The following is a 15179-nucleotide window of genomic DNA, read 5'->3' on the forward strand; positions in this document are numbered from 1 at the left end:
AATTATATGATAATTGATTATGAGATTACAAACTAATAGTTATTTTTTTTTTTATATTAATAGCCATCAATAACCTTTTTATTACTATTACTCCATCTGTATATAAATAATAGTCACATTTGGCTTTTTATTTTATCTAAAATTATCTGCCAGATGTAAAAGACCAAGGAGAATTAATTATTATTTTTTTCTAATCTTATCATTTATCTCTATAAAATATGATAAATATTTATACAATTTTCTAGAATTAATATTATCACCTCATTCTTAATTAAACCAGTTGTTTGTCACGTTGATATTCATTTCTTTAGATTTCCACGAAATGACAATTAAGTAAATTATTATTATTTTTTTTTATGAAAATGAGGTTATTCAATCGTTTTCTTAATTACTGTAAAAACTCCAAATATAGCTATTATTTATGAATAAGGGGAGTATTGTTGTTGTTGTTGTCACACCTTACCCCTCAGTAAGGCATAACATGCTCCCGTAGAATACTTAATGAACTACCGAACTTCACCTACCGATAACTCATTAAGTACCCTACAAGGGATTTTAAAACAATTTTCTTACATTTTGGAAGTGGTGAGCATTTTGATAAGAATTAAAAACCATATATTCAGAGTTTAAATACTAGTGAAAATTTTTGTCCATTCAAATTTTGTCGCAAATTTTATAAAAATTTTGACAGAGTTCCCTCTGTATTTTGAGAAACCAGTTCTTCAAATACCTGTAAAAAGCACTTCCAAAACTATTTTACAACTCCCAACCTCCAATAATTCACAATTCAACTCAAGCCAATCCATTTCAAAACAGTTTCACAATCCAAGTCAAATTTGTCAACTCAGTATGTTCAATAATTCCATTCACAAAACATAAGGCAGAAAATCCATATGTACAAATATCAAATTTACAGAAGAAAATCTAAAATAATATTATTATAGTTTATTTACAACTGCTCAATTTACATTGATACTTATGACATTACAGTATTTACATCAAAATAACCATAAGGGTATAAAACAATACCCGTACAAAAAGGGATCAAAAAGATATTGTCAATCTCGCAGCTCACTCTGCTGCTTTCTCCTTGCTTTTATCTGCGACAGTAAATTAAACTATCGCTGAGTATAAACATACTCAGTGGTGCACAATAAAGATTTAAAATGCGATACATAAATCATTTATTGATGAAACATAATTTGAATACTTCACAATCACATTTCGCAAATATCAAAGCTCATAACAACTCATTTTGTCAAATAATATATTAAACAACAGTTTAGTCAAACAATTGCATAAACACAGTGTTGCCAAAGTCGTACACAACTTAAGCCATGACACAAAATTTCCGATCAATGCCGTGTTGTACACCAGGACTAAGTAATCTCAACCCCATTAATCGAAACCAATGAGGGAGGTGGCTAGCTAGCTAATGAGTACTCATCCGATCTACAACCTCAACTAGCAAGCCAGAGAGGGAGGAAAATAAACGATCTCAACCCCATAAATGGAGGAGGAATAATAAGTAACTGTCATGCTAAGTGTGAATCAAAAATTCGTTTCAAACATTTCATTCAAATATTGCATACAAAAATCAAATCCATTTCCAAAGTTACAATTTGATCACAAGGTGGCAACACAAAAGTTCATAAATTCATAATGCGTAATAAATCAATTTTTCAAGGATAAAATGCTTAAATAGGGTTTATTGTGCACAAACCTCAAGCGAGTCGTCCCTTAACCTCGACTCGTTTCCTCGGGTTCCTTCCCGATATTCTTTTCAACTGAAACACAAAATTTTACAATGTTTCAGTACTAGAACTTAACATAAATCCCAAAATAAATTTTAACTTCACATTTACCTATTTCTAACGTGTTAAATTCGACGTTATCGAAATTTTGTGTTTCGGGTTACTATTCACTGCACTATTTAAGTCAAATAATTGACTTTCTAAGGATTAATAGGTATGGGAACTCCAACTTCACCCACATACCACATTTTGTTCATTAAACTTGTTGGTTTTGGTCACTTTTTCAAAGCATAGGTCATTTTGGCAAAATTGCCAATTTTCGGTTTTGTGCTCCGAAGTTGCACTATTCCATTGATCGATCTACTGTTGGAATTTGACAAAACTTCCTTCATAGAAAATGTTCCTTATTGTCTTAAGTGTATTCTCATTTTTGGATCACCTCAATCGGAGTTTTGTAGCTCAAGTTATGGCCAAAATAAGTTTACTGTTCACGTGCACTGTTCATACTGCACTTTTGGGTTCTGGCAGATTTTGATCCAACTTTGGTCAATAATTTGATTAAGTTAAGTTCATAATTTGGTCTAACTTTCTTCATATGAAATGTTCTACTATGTCTTAGGTTTCCATCGGTTTAAGAATCGCCTAAATCTGAGTTTCCTAGAGAGAGTTATAGCCATCCAAACATTGCTGCTCAATGAAATTTCTGCAGAGGTGCAGGTTTGGTACCCTAACTTTGCTCAATTATTTGAATGGGTTAATGGCATAATTTGGGGTGATGTTCTCCATGAAAGTTTTAGATCTATATGCCCTCTAACCCCTGGCCAAATTTCAGGTCAATTTGACCTGTCTAACTCGAGTTATGGCCAAATGAATAGTTACACTGTTCATTTGGTCAGTTTAATCTTGACGACTGCTATCAACTCACTTTGGTCAATTGTTTCACCAAGTTTTGGTCAGTTTTTGGTCATGGTTCCTTAATGAAAGTTGTGCTCTTTTATGTCTATTTTCACCTCCAATTAGTGGCATATCCATTAGGCTTGTAAAATTTGAGTTTTGGTCCTTCAAAGTAGGTTTGGTCATGCTGCCAGCAGCATGACCATTGACCTACGAATTTAGCTAAATTTTCCACCATTCCCACACAACTTATTTGGTCATAATTGACCATTAATTCATGTCACAATAGGTTAAACATGCCATTTATGCATTTCTCCAAATTTTGGTTCATAAACCCTAGCATTGAAACCCTAATCTCACTAACTCTTGCATTTAACTAATTCTAATAATTTTAATGTTAATCATTTCACTAAGTAAAGCTTCTAAACTCACTCAATTGCATCATATTCATGCAAACCACACTCCTCTCAAGCTGCCCAAAATTTCAATTTAATTCTTTCCCCATATTTGTTTCATTTAAATCAAGTTATTAGCTCACTTAATTACCTAAACATGCATTTGAATGGAAAAGTAACAATTTAACATACTAACCTTTTGTTAAAGCTTCAAAACCCTATCTTTAACTCTTCTTTCTTCTTGTAATCCTCTTCTCAAGTTGTAACAATAAGCTCTAGGGAGGTTTTTAAGGGAGTTATTTGAATTAAGTGAAGAAAATTAAGCTTAAAAGTAAGCTTACATGGAAGACCACTCATGGAGGAACTTGGGAGGAAAATGGGGCGGCAAGGAAGATGAAAGAAGAAGAGATTTTCTATTTTGTTTTCTTTTGTTTTTCCTTTACACGTTTTTGCTTTGGAAGACCATAAATATCAATTTTAATAAATATTTAACAAATTTGTTTATGATATCATTAGTGATGTCATCAACTTTGACTTTTCCAACCTCTTTCCTTTTCTTTTTTTTTTATTTATTTTTCTATTAGTTCTTTAATTCTATTGTCGATTCCGAAATTTTCTTTTCTCCGATTTTATTTGTGATTAGGTCGAAGTCGACTCTCGGGTCAATTGACCAAATTGCCCCTCGAAGTTCATCCCGGTTTGCAAATAATCCAATATTTCTTCCGGCTCCCTGACCTAATTATTTGACTGACTTAACAGTTCTTTTTCGTGATTTTCTCTTTTCCACTGTGTTCATAAGGGTCCTAAGGACCGTAGCGTCACTTTTTACGGTTCAAAATTTGAGTTTAAAATGACTTCGCAGTCGTTCCCGATGAGGTCACTCATCGCTGTGACTCTCGGCTGGTTAAACCTCTTATGTTCTGTTTTTCTTATTTATAGTCAACTAATTAAACATTACTAATTATTTGTGTTTATGGCTTCTCAAGTTGTCTTAAGTGTGACCCTAATCCCATTAATTGTCCGGACCGACACCGGTCACCGGAATAGTGAAATATACTAGGCTATACAACGGGGATGTTACAGTTGTTATCTACTAAATTATTTTTAATTTTAAATTATTATTATAATTATTATTTATTATTATTATTATTATTATTATTATTATTATTATTATTATTATTATTATTATGATGGAGAATGATATGTTGTAAATAATATTTTTGCATAAATAAATTTATAAAAAAAAATTATATAAATAATTTTTAAATATTGCTTTTAATCATGAAATGTCTTAATTTTTAAAAATCACATTTTAAAGAAAATAATAATTTAAATAATAAATGTTAAGGTATTGTTATAAATAATAATGATAATTAAAATAAAATAAAAAAAATTGAATAATAATTAGTATAAAAAAGAGTTATTTATAGAAGGTTAAGCTTTATAAAGAAAGTGCTACATAGCATTCCCTTTGTTAGGGGTGGCCACGGTCCGGTTTTGAACCGGAATCGGTTCAGTCAAAACCAGACCAAAACCGATCAAAACCGGAACCGGCTTCGAACCGGATCGAAATCGTCCTTTGCGGTTTGGTTCAAGTTCATATTTTTTAAGAACCGTGAACCGGTGGTTTCGAATAGGATTGAATCGACGATTTCAAACCGGATTAAACCGGCGATTTAAATATAAAAAATTCAATAAATATGTTACCTCACTCCTAATTCATTTATATATATCATTAATTCTCTACACAATTATTCTTTGCATTTTCTTCAATTCTTAATATTTTTTCAATTTTTCTCAAATTCTCTAAATAATTATTTTCTACACTCATTTTAATTTCCAATACTCTCTCAATTTTCCTACCTTATCATTTTATATACTTACTGAAATTTTCAATACTATCTCAATTACTTTGTTATTATTTTAAATACTCAACTCAACTCAACTCAACTAAGCCTTTATTCCCAAAATTTGGGATCGGCTATATGGATTCGCTTTCTCCACTCTGAACGATTTTGGGTCAAATCCTCAGAAATGTGTAATGCTTCAAGGTCATTTTGTACTACTCTCCTCCAAGTTAATTTAGGTCTACCCCTTTTTTTCTTTCTATTCTCTAACCTAATGTGCTCTACTTGTCTAACTGGAGCCTCCGTTTATCTACGCTTCACATGACCAAACCACCTCAATCTCCCTTCTCTCAACTTATCTTCAATTGGCACTACTCCTACCTTTTCTCTAATACTCTCATTACGGACTTTATCTAGTTTAGTATGGCCACTCATCCACCTTAACATTCCCATCTCTGCAACTCTTATCTTAGATGCATACGACTCTTTCAGTGCCCAACACTCACTACCATATAACATAGCCGGTCGTATAGCTGTACCGTAAAATTTTCCTTTTAATTTATTGGGAATCTTACGATCACATAAAACTCCCGTGGCACGTCTCCACTTCAACCATCCGGCTTTAATCCTATGACTAACATCCTCCTCACATCCCCCATCTACTTGAAGGACTGAGCCTAGATATTTAAAGTGATTACTTTGGGGCAGTATCACTTTAAATATCACTGCCCCAAAGTAATCACTTTAAATATCTAGGCTCAGTCTTCAAGTAGATGAGGGATGTGAGGAGGATGTTAGTCATAGGATTAAAGCCGGATGGTTGAAGTGGAGACGTGCCACGGGAGTTTTATATGATCGTAAGATTCTCAATAAATTAAAAGGAAAATTTTACGGTACAGCTATACGACCGGCTATGTTATATGGTAGTGAGTGTTGGGCACTGAAAGAGTCGTATGCATCTAAGATAAGAGTTGCAGAGATGGGAATGTTAAGGTGGATGAGTGGCCATACTAAACTAGATAAAGTCCATAATGAGAGTATTAGAGAAAAGGTAGGAGTGGTGCCAATTGAAGATAAGTTGAGAGAAGGGAGATTGAGGTAGTTTGGTCATGTGAAGCGTAGACATACAGAGGCTCCAATTAGACAAGTAGAGAACATTAGGTTAGAGGATAGAAAGAAAAAAAGGGGTAGACCTAAATTGACTTGGAGGAGAGTAGTACAACATGACTTAGAAGTATTACACATTTTTGAGGATTTAACCCAAAATCGTTCAGAGTGGAAAAAGCGAATCCATATAGCCGACCCCAAATTTTTGGGATAAAGGCTTAGTTGAGTTGAGTTGTATTAAAATAATTTCTCCATCTTTCTTTAATGTCCTCATCTTTCACCAACACTTTTCCTTCTTTATCCTTAATGCACCTAACTTGATTGAGATCTTGATATTTCCTTTCTCTCCTCCTTGCTAATTTATAAATATCTTTCTCCCCTTCTTTAGTTCCAAGTTTCTCATATAACTTTTCAAAGGCCTGTGCTCTTGCTTGACTAACTGTCTTTTTTGCCTCTTTCTTTGCTAACTTGTACTGTTCATATGCCTCATTATTATCACATTTAGGTAATTTCTTATACCATTCCCTTTTTCTCTTCACTGCCTTTTGTACTTCCTCATTCCACCACTATCTCTCTTTTGAGGGTGGTCCATGTCCTTTAGACTGTCCAAGTACTTTTCTAGCTACTTCTCTAATCTTTAATGCCATTTGTATCCACATATCATTGGCCTCCATATCCAGCTTCCATACTTCGGACTCGAGAAGCTCATTTTTGAACTTCACTTGCTTTACTCCTTTGAACTCCCACCACTTTGTTCGAGCTACACTATTTCTTCTGACCTTACTTGAATTGTTCCTAAACTTGACATCCAAGACCACCAACCGATGTTGAATTGTTAAAGCCAAATCCTTGCATAGAGCTCTATTTGTCTTCCTAGTTAAGAGGAAGTCGATTTGGCTTCTATGTTGCCCACTTTTGAAAGTCACTAAATGTGACTCTCTTTTTATAAAGTAGGTATTTGCTAGTATTAGGTCGTATGCCATAGCAAAATCCAGGATGCTTTTTTCCTTCTCATTTCGACTGCCAAAACCAAAACCTCTATGAACATTCTCATAACCTTGTCTACGACTTCCTACATGCCCATTCAAATCTCCACCAATGAAAACATTCTCTTCATTCGGTATACTTTGCATTAAATCATCCATATCTTCCAAGAACCTTTGTTTACTCTCACTGTCTAGTCCTATTTGTGGGGCATAAGCACTAACTATATTTATTGTTTCTCCTTCTAGTACTAGCTTTACTAGTATAATTCTATCTCCTACTCTTCTCACAGCTATTACTGTGTCTTTCAATGTCCTGTCTATGATTATGCCCACTCCGTTCTTATTTCTCTCATTTCCGGTAAACCACAGTTTGCACCTTGAATTACCCACTTCCTTACTTTTCTCTCCTACCCATTTAGTCTCCTGAATGCAAGCAATATTCAGCTTTCTCCTTTCCAAGGTATCCACAAGCTCCATTAATTTTCCTGTAAGTGATCCAACATTCTAAGTACCAACCCTAATCCTCCTCCTGTCCTGCTCCTTCCTAATTGGTCTCCTTCTATGATATCTTCTATTGTTTTCTATGTCTATCTTGTGTTATGTTCCACTATTTATTCTACTATCTGTCCTATGGACTAACTTCTTTACCCACACTCGTCCATGATGTGGGAACCCTTGCTCACTTAACACCACACCCGGGCGCCGGCATAGCGTGTCGTTTTCGGTGAACGCCCTACACCCTTGCATATTTCTCACTACACCCGGGCTCCGATGTAGCGCGTCGTTAGTAGAGGACGCCCCAACGTTTATATCATTTGAATACCCTTTATTTTAATTTTTTTTTCTGTTTTATACTTTTTAATTATAAATTATTATATAATTTTTTAAAAAAAGGCAAGTAATAGAACTAGAAATTTTTATTCCTCTAAATCCTAAAGGGATATTTAGCCAAAATTAAGTTCATACACTTTTTGCTAATTTCTTTAAAAAAAATTAATTTCATCTATAGTTTTTTAATCAGGTTCAATTCTTTATTTATTAAATTTTTCTTAAAGATAAATTATTTTCTTTCTTTTTTTTTTTCTTATTTTATTTTGATTGAAAGATTTCTAAGAAAAATTAAAATATTTTTACAAATATAACTTAAATTTTGAATCAATAAAATTTTTCTCTAATTTTTTTTGTCTAAGCTACCCTTAAACCATCCCTAAACTACTTCAAAACTGTCTTGAACCGTTCTTTTTCGAACCGCCCTTTAAACAGTTTTAAACCGAGGCTCAAGCCGGAACCGACAGTTCAGGAACCATCTTCCAAACCGTCCCCTGACAGTTTGGTTCAGGTTCATGATTTTATTGAACCTAAACCGGCGGTTCAAGAACCGTAACCGGCGATTCCTGAACCGTGGCCACCCCTACCCTTTGTAATACTTTCCTACTTTATATATATATATATATATATAAAGAGAGAGAGAGACCTATAAGGCATTTAAAAATAATAAAAAAATTATAACAATAATTACAATTTAATTAATACTAGAAAAATTAAAAGTTATAGTCATAAACTATATAAATCAACATCACAAATAAAAAATCAAATTTGTTACCTTCTTAGAAGATACAATGTTCAATTAAGATTTCTCTCAAACTTGTCAAATAATATTTTATTAACCAAGACATTAGAAGAAGATGAAAAATAATCTACATAAATATTATTAAGGTAATTTTTATCTTATTAAAATTTACTTATACACATTTTATTGGTATCTTATGATTTATTCTTTATATTCATTTTCAACTTATATTTATTCTTCATATTTTTTTTTTATATATAAAGTCAATTTGCTCTTAAATTCTACTTTATAAATGGATTGCCAAACATTTGGTTTCATCTAATTCAAAAGCATATTCATCTTAGCTGACTAAGCATGTCGCCTCTGAAAAAGGAAAATTCTCAATCAATTTTAAGGATTTTATATATTGAAAAAGTCAAAGAAGTGTTAAGAAAAACACATTTTTAAATATATTAATTAAAAATATTAAAAAAATAATTTAAAATAAAATTTGATAAATATAAGTTATAAAAATATTAAAATAAAAAAATAATTTTTTTTTTCAAATAACTTTTTCTAAAAGTATCTAGTTTTTTTTTATTTTTTTTTTATTTTAAACAGTTCTAACTTTCCAATTTTAATGCTAAACATGCATTAAATATTTAGCTAATGGATAATATTTTGCTTCTTTCATTCATTACTCTTATCCAAGGAACATTAGCAATTCCTAAGAATAATCATATCCTCTAAGCAGGATTGAATGGTAATAGTTAATTAATCAGCTATTTTCATAAATCACTGGCTGCTTTTCACCACTTCACTACAATAGGACTCCTAACATAATGCTGATTATCAGACCAAATCAACTCTCCAAAGACATAATCCTTTCTTGCAGACAATTGTTTGCTTTTCAGGGTAACTCTAAAGCTCTTCTCTTCCCCAACCTTGTTGAACTTTAACACCTCTGGCTCAACAGAAATGGAAAACCCACTTGGTTTTATGATACGAGCTTTGTAAGTACTTGGACTACTGCCAACATTTTTAACTCTTCGAGTGAATGTGACCGTGCGATTGAATTTAGGGATGGTGATGGAAGGGTAATTGAAATTGGCAAGATTAATGGCCTTGGAGGGGCATCTGTAGGGAGTCTCAGAGAATGATAAAATTTGGGTTGCGTTATACCCCATGGCGCATAGAAAGTTGAGGTGATCATAAACAGACAAGTCATAAACCAGCCCTGGATCCATAGCTTGGTTTGGTCTGATGTGTCCTGCTCCATAGCTGAATGGAGTTGCCTTGGTGTAGGATGCATTCAGAATTGGCTCCCTGTTATTGTCCTGCGTCATTGCTGCCAAGTACAGGGAGAAGTATATATAGGCATTGTAATGATTAATGTCTTTCTAGTATGCGTCTTTCATGTGAAACCAACAAATCATTGAATCTAAAAGGTAATAAAGGTCCAGTGTTCACCACTCACCGGTAGTCATAATTGCTGATTTAATTGCTGCAGGACTCCAGGTCGGATGCAGAGTTCTTAGAAGGCCAGCAATGCCTGAAACATGAGGACATGACATTGAAGTGCCTGATACCGAGTTAAACAGAACTCGTCGGGTATCGAAATCTTCATTTGTAGGTCCTTCTGCTTCTGTGTAGGCTGCTATGATACTCACTCCTGGTGCGGTGATATCAGGCTGAAAATACATAGAGAAATGATTATTTAATTAGTATCTAAATAAATTGTTGTGTTTGAAGAGAAAGAAGACTAAATGGGTAGGGAAACCTTGAGGATCTCTGGAGCAATGGTGTTGGGACCTTTAGAGGAAAATGCTGCCATGAAGGGAGCTGGCTTTGTGCCGATTTGCGTTGTTGAAGGTGTGATATAAGCAATGGGAGACCTGTAGATTTAATTGCAATTAAGAAATACACGTGGGCCTTGTACAAGAAACATAAGAGACTACAGAGATTTCATCTCACTTAGTGGAGTTAATGTAAGCGAAGATAGCGACACCATTGGTGTAATTGAGATGAGAAGCAGGAAGGATGTGAGGGTCAGCAATAATTTCATTGCCAGAATCCTTATCATTGGCAAGAACCATCCCAACAGCACCAGCCAGAGCAGCTTGCTCACCCTTGTCCACTCTTGCATTTCCCCCTCGGAGACAGACCAAGATCTTCCCCTCTGCCTTCTTGGGATCAAGTGTTCCAGCTTTGCACAGCAGCCTGCAGCATTATTGCATGTCAGTGCAGATGGTGCCACAGAAAGAAAATCAGGAAAACTACGAACATAATTTGTTCAATCCTTACGCGTCTTCCACAGCTGCATTAGCTGCTCTAGCATCTGAAGCACTTATAATTGGGAAGTACTTATCCTTTGGCAGGGCTGTTCTTGATAAACTTTCTCCCTTCAAAATCAAACACATTCGTATTAGTTCCTAAGACTAAACATATTAATTTAGCAGGAAAGGGAAACCAATTTAAAAAAAACCTTGAAGGTCATGTTGTTGCCAAGCGTAACATAACTGGGGAACTCCCTGTCCATGGTACTGGCACCAACAGTGATCTGCCAGGGTGCAAGATTGGAGGCAGTAGCATCATTAGGACCAGAATTACCAGCAGAACAAACGACGACAATCCCGTTCTTTACAGCATGGAAAGACCCAATGGAAACACTGTCATTAAAGAATGGTGTAGGATCCCCTCCCAGTGACACGGACAGGACATCAACCCCATCACTTATTGCAGTATCAAATGCTGCTAAGATATCTGCATCAAAGCACTCATTTCCACCAACTGGGGGATAACAGACCTTGTAAGCTGCAACTCGTGCTTTTGGTGAACCACCTTTCGCTGATCCATTGCCTAACCCAAAGACACTGGCTCCTGCTACAAAATTTCCACCTGCTGTCGACAAGGTATGAGTTCCATGACCCTCTTTATCACGAGGCGAATCGAAGGTGGAATTCAGAGGACCAGCCACTGAGGCATACCCTTTGTTGAAGTATCTTGCCCCAATAAGCTTCCTTCATATATTCATACGAAATTTTCAAAAGAAAATGAATCCAATACCAAAAGGAAAAACCTCAAAAACTAATCTAACAGCTTTTCAACTGAAAAAAACTATAATCTTCAATTTTCTTAATAAAATTCTACAGTAAATTGAATGTTACATCAGATTCCTGGTGGGTTTCTCACTGGAATTGGGTATTTTAATTGCAATAAAAATGACCAAATTATGGCAATTAATTTAAAATTTTGTGAAGCAAAATTCATTATCATTGGAATAATTTACTCAAATCTGTATGAAGGGCTCAAGAATCAGTCCAAAATCCTACTTTATAACATGGAAACTATAAGAAGACACTAATATATGAAGTGCAAACTCAAACAAGATAACATAAATTAACAATTAAAAAAATAGTTCCCCTTTTAAACTAATATATGCTGAACCCTTGCATGTCTACAGAGGAAAATGCTGGAGAAGGGGAAGCTAGATCTAGGGCAACCATTAATTAATTTTGCAATGGTTAAAAAATTGTATACTGTCCTAGCTTTGGAGTACAGGCTGCACAGTATCAAAAAGAGTGGTAATTGGGGAACTGGAAAATCAATATTCTAATCTAAGTTATGAGTATGGCCAAATGGGTAGCACTCTTTTCCTGCTGCTTTCAGACGACAAATTCAATGTCCTAATTAAAAATTCTATAGCTGATTGTAAACCCTAGGCTCAATTTCCAGCTTAATCTGTGCATTGAAATTAGTCCTGCAATTACTGTTTTTATTTTAATCTCATCGCATTTGTACATGAACTCATCGACCACTAGCGAGTTTGCCTTTTCATTAAGAAAGCTAGGCAACTTATTGTGTGCTTCCGATGCATGTGCACCTTCACTAATATGCAATCCCCACCTCCTATATTCAAGTCTGGTGTATTGTACAAATTGCCTTTACTTGTACGCGGAAAAGGTGGTATTTTCTTGTATCCTATATAAGAAAACTCCAAATGAATGTGCTTTATGAATACTAACCTTTACTATTGTCAATGAAAATGGAATATCTAACTTTATGGAAATCAAATATGGCAGCATAGATTCCATAAAGTCGGCCTTCTGGATGATCCCCACCCAGTTTGGACCTTGATTGGCAGGTTTAGAAAAGTGTACCTTTCTGTCCTTTCTGTTTTCTATAGAAATGAACACTTAAAACAGTTATGCATAATGTTAGAAGTGGATAATCTGATCTTCTCTGGAGATTAATGGACTAAGAATATATGCAAGGACATCAAGAACACTCTCAAATTCCATCACAACAGCAGAAAAATTAAGGCATTGAATATATTTTTATAAATATATAAAACCTGAGGATCTGGATTCAGGAATCAGGACTCAATCAATGTGAAACAAAGAGTTGACTACAGAGGCATAATTATCTTTAATATTATCGGAGTTTGAAAAAGAAAGTCCCTTTTGTAGAGTGTACTGAATCTACTGATATAATGAAGAGAGTAGGTAACAGAGCAGACCTATTGCAGTGGAAACCAGGATCTGAACCATTTTGACATATTCCTTTCCACTTTGATGGAATCGGTCCCAACCCTTCATCATTGAAGCTTTTGGATTCAGGCCAGACGCCTACCCATTTCACAAGAAAGTTAAAGATAAAAGTAAAAATGAAAATAAATCACAAACATCATTCCAAAGATGATGAACAAAAATGCATATTAAAATAGTTTACAGATTGCAGAATTATATTTTTTTTTGGACCATTTTCTCTTTATTTACTGGTCCTCACATCCTCTTCCTGTAATTCTGCAAACTATTCTTCCAAGTTGTAGCCACATAAATGTTTCATGGTCATATTGGCCCATAATTTAGTACAAATTCAACTCTCAGGTTACTATCAATTCAAGTCACTCGTGATCATGACATTTACTTGAACATCATTGTCCTTCATAAATGTCATGGACTCGTTGTAATATTCATTTTCTATTGCAGGGTTAATTCAATGATTCTACATTTCATCAATGGCAAATTACCCTCCCTCCCTCAATGCTAAAAACAGGAAATTAAAGCTAGATCTAATCTGTGCAAATTGAATTTATAATCAAATAAATAATTTACCAGTATCAAGGTTTCCGATAATTATATCTTGCCCAAATCTTGCTTTCTTCCAGATTGAGTCGGAAGGAACTAATCCGTTTTGCTCGAGTCCGAGGAAGCTCCATGAATGAGTTGTGTGCAACTTCTTTCCTGTGTTCAAGAAGACTGAAACTACTTTTGGATGTTCTGCAATATCGGATAAGGATTAGCCCAATAATTAGCAAATTGAGAAGTTCAATATAAAAGAAACTGAGAGAAAACAGAGCAAGAACAGAGGAGTATGAGAATGAGAATAGTTTTAACTAGCTATTTGTGCAGCAACTTCATCTTCTATAGTTGCAGCAAAGCCATTGATGTGCCTTGTATAAGAGTAAAATATGGCATCTTGTGCGAACTTTCGGCTGTTCCAGAACGAGATAAAAGAAGGAAAAGCAATCATATAAGGAACTAGATAATTGAAAATCAGAATTTATACAACTCAAAAATCCATTAACCTTCCCAAGAATGATCCAAGAAGATCATAGTGAGAATCTGTCACAAGACTTTGATCAATCGAAGTAAATTCCTGGCCATGTGAATGTGCTCCCAAGTACACAACATATGACTACAGAAACATCATACACAGAGGAACCAAAATTATATCTGCTCACATTACAAGAAAGAGGAAAGGTGCAAGCATAAAAAATTATCTTGTTAATTGGAAGAAAGATTGAATGCTTGCCTTTTTGAAAGCAAAGGTTGGTCTGTGCAGTGAGGTGAGAATAATAAATGATAAGAAGAAAATGGTAGGATTTAGTAGCCTCATTTCTTGCTGCCTGTTTTAGTAAATAATGTGCAAACAACTCTGCTTGTTCCTCTGTTTTTGCAGGGGCCTTCCCTTCTGTATACAATAATGGAATAGTAGGGGTGGTAAAAGTTCCGAACCCGTCCCGTCCCGTCCCGCCCCGCCCCGCCAAATCGGATCAATTTTTCTCAATCTCTTTCCAATCTCGATTTATGTGCAGCAAGATGGAAAGAGCTTCTATCCACTCCAAAATCTGCTCAACACAATAATATATTATTATTTTTTATTATTAAATATTATAATTTTAATAAAATATATAAATATATTATTAAAATAATATGTAAAACTTATGTTTCTAATTATTTTTTACTTTTAATAAATAAATTTATATTATATATTAATAAATTAAAATAAAAAATAAAAAAAATTCTCTGTAGATAAATTAATCCTGCCAATACCTAGTAGAGAATACCTCGTCCCGATATCTAACTTTTACGGGTGGAGATGGGAGAAGCGATCCTTGCGTCCTTACTTGCCTTGTTGCCATCTTAATTCTCGAACTTAACTTGCCCCGTCCCGCCTCGCCCCACCGCTAAACCAGATCAATTTTTTCCGACCTTGCCCCGAACCTAATTTGTGTGAGGCAAGGACGTGAGGACTTTCTCTTCATCTCGAAATTTCGTAACTCGCTTCGCACAATAATATATGATAATTTTTTATTAAAAAATAATTTATTTTTATATATTTATTATTTAATTATTATATTT

General features: G+C 34.3%; 1 protein-coding gene across 1 annotated transcript; it reads right to left on the reverse strand.

Moving 5' to 3' along the window:
• Window positions 1-9193: 9193 nt before the first annotated feature.
• LOC110665798 (subtilisin-like protease SBT5.3) lies at window positions 9194-14553 on the reverse strand. The gene is made up of 11 exons (XM_021826057.2): window positions 14350-14553; window positions 14123-14232; window positions 13932-14029; window positions 13650-13814; window positions 13052-13160; window positions 11018-11552; window positions 10837-10934; window positions 10507-10752; window positions 10313-10427; window positions 10010-10223; window positions 9194-9880 (listed from the first exon to the last, which is right to left on the reverse strand). The coding sequence occupies exons 1-11, from the start codon at window positions 14431-14433 to the stop codon at window positions 9342-9344; spliced, it is 2313 nt and encodes a 770-aa protein (XP_021681749.2). The 5' UTR covers window positions 14434-14553; the 3' UTR covers window positions 9194-9341.
• Between the last annotated feature and the right edge of the window lie 626 nt (window positions 14554-15179).

This window comes from Hevea brasiliensis, chromosome 7 (assembly GCF_030052815.1).
Source record: "Hevea brasiliensis isolate MT/VB/25A 57/8 chromosome 7, ASM3005281v1, whole genome shotgun sequence".
NCBI classification, from domain to species: Eukaryota; Viridiplantae; Streptophyta; class Magnoliopsida; order Malpighiales; family Euphorbiaceae; genus Hevea; species Hevea brasiliensis.

What these genes read in the sequence shown, in the direction of transcription:
- LOC110665798 (XM_021826057.2), bottom strand. Translation starts at nt 14,433, where the DNA reads ATGAGGCTACTAAATCCTACCATTTTCTTCTTATCATTTATTATTCTC. An exon ending in TTGCTCCAGAGATCCTCAAG is followed by an intron (nt 10,224 to 10,312) that starts GTTTCCCTACCC and finishes ATGTATTTTCAG; the next exon opens with CCTGATATCACCGCACCAGG. An exon ending in ATCAGCAATTATGACTACCG is followed by an intron (nt 9,881 to 10,009) that starts GTGAGTGGTGAA and finishes TGTACTTGGCAG; the next exon opens with CAATGACGCAGGACAATAAC.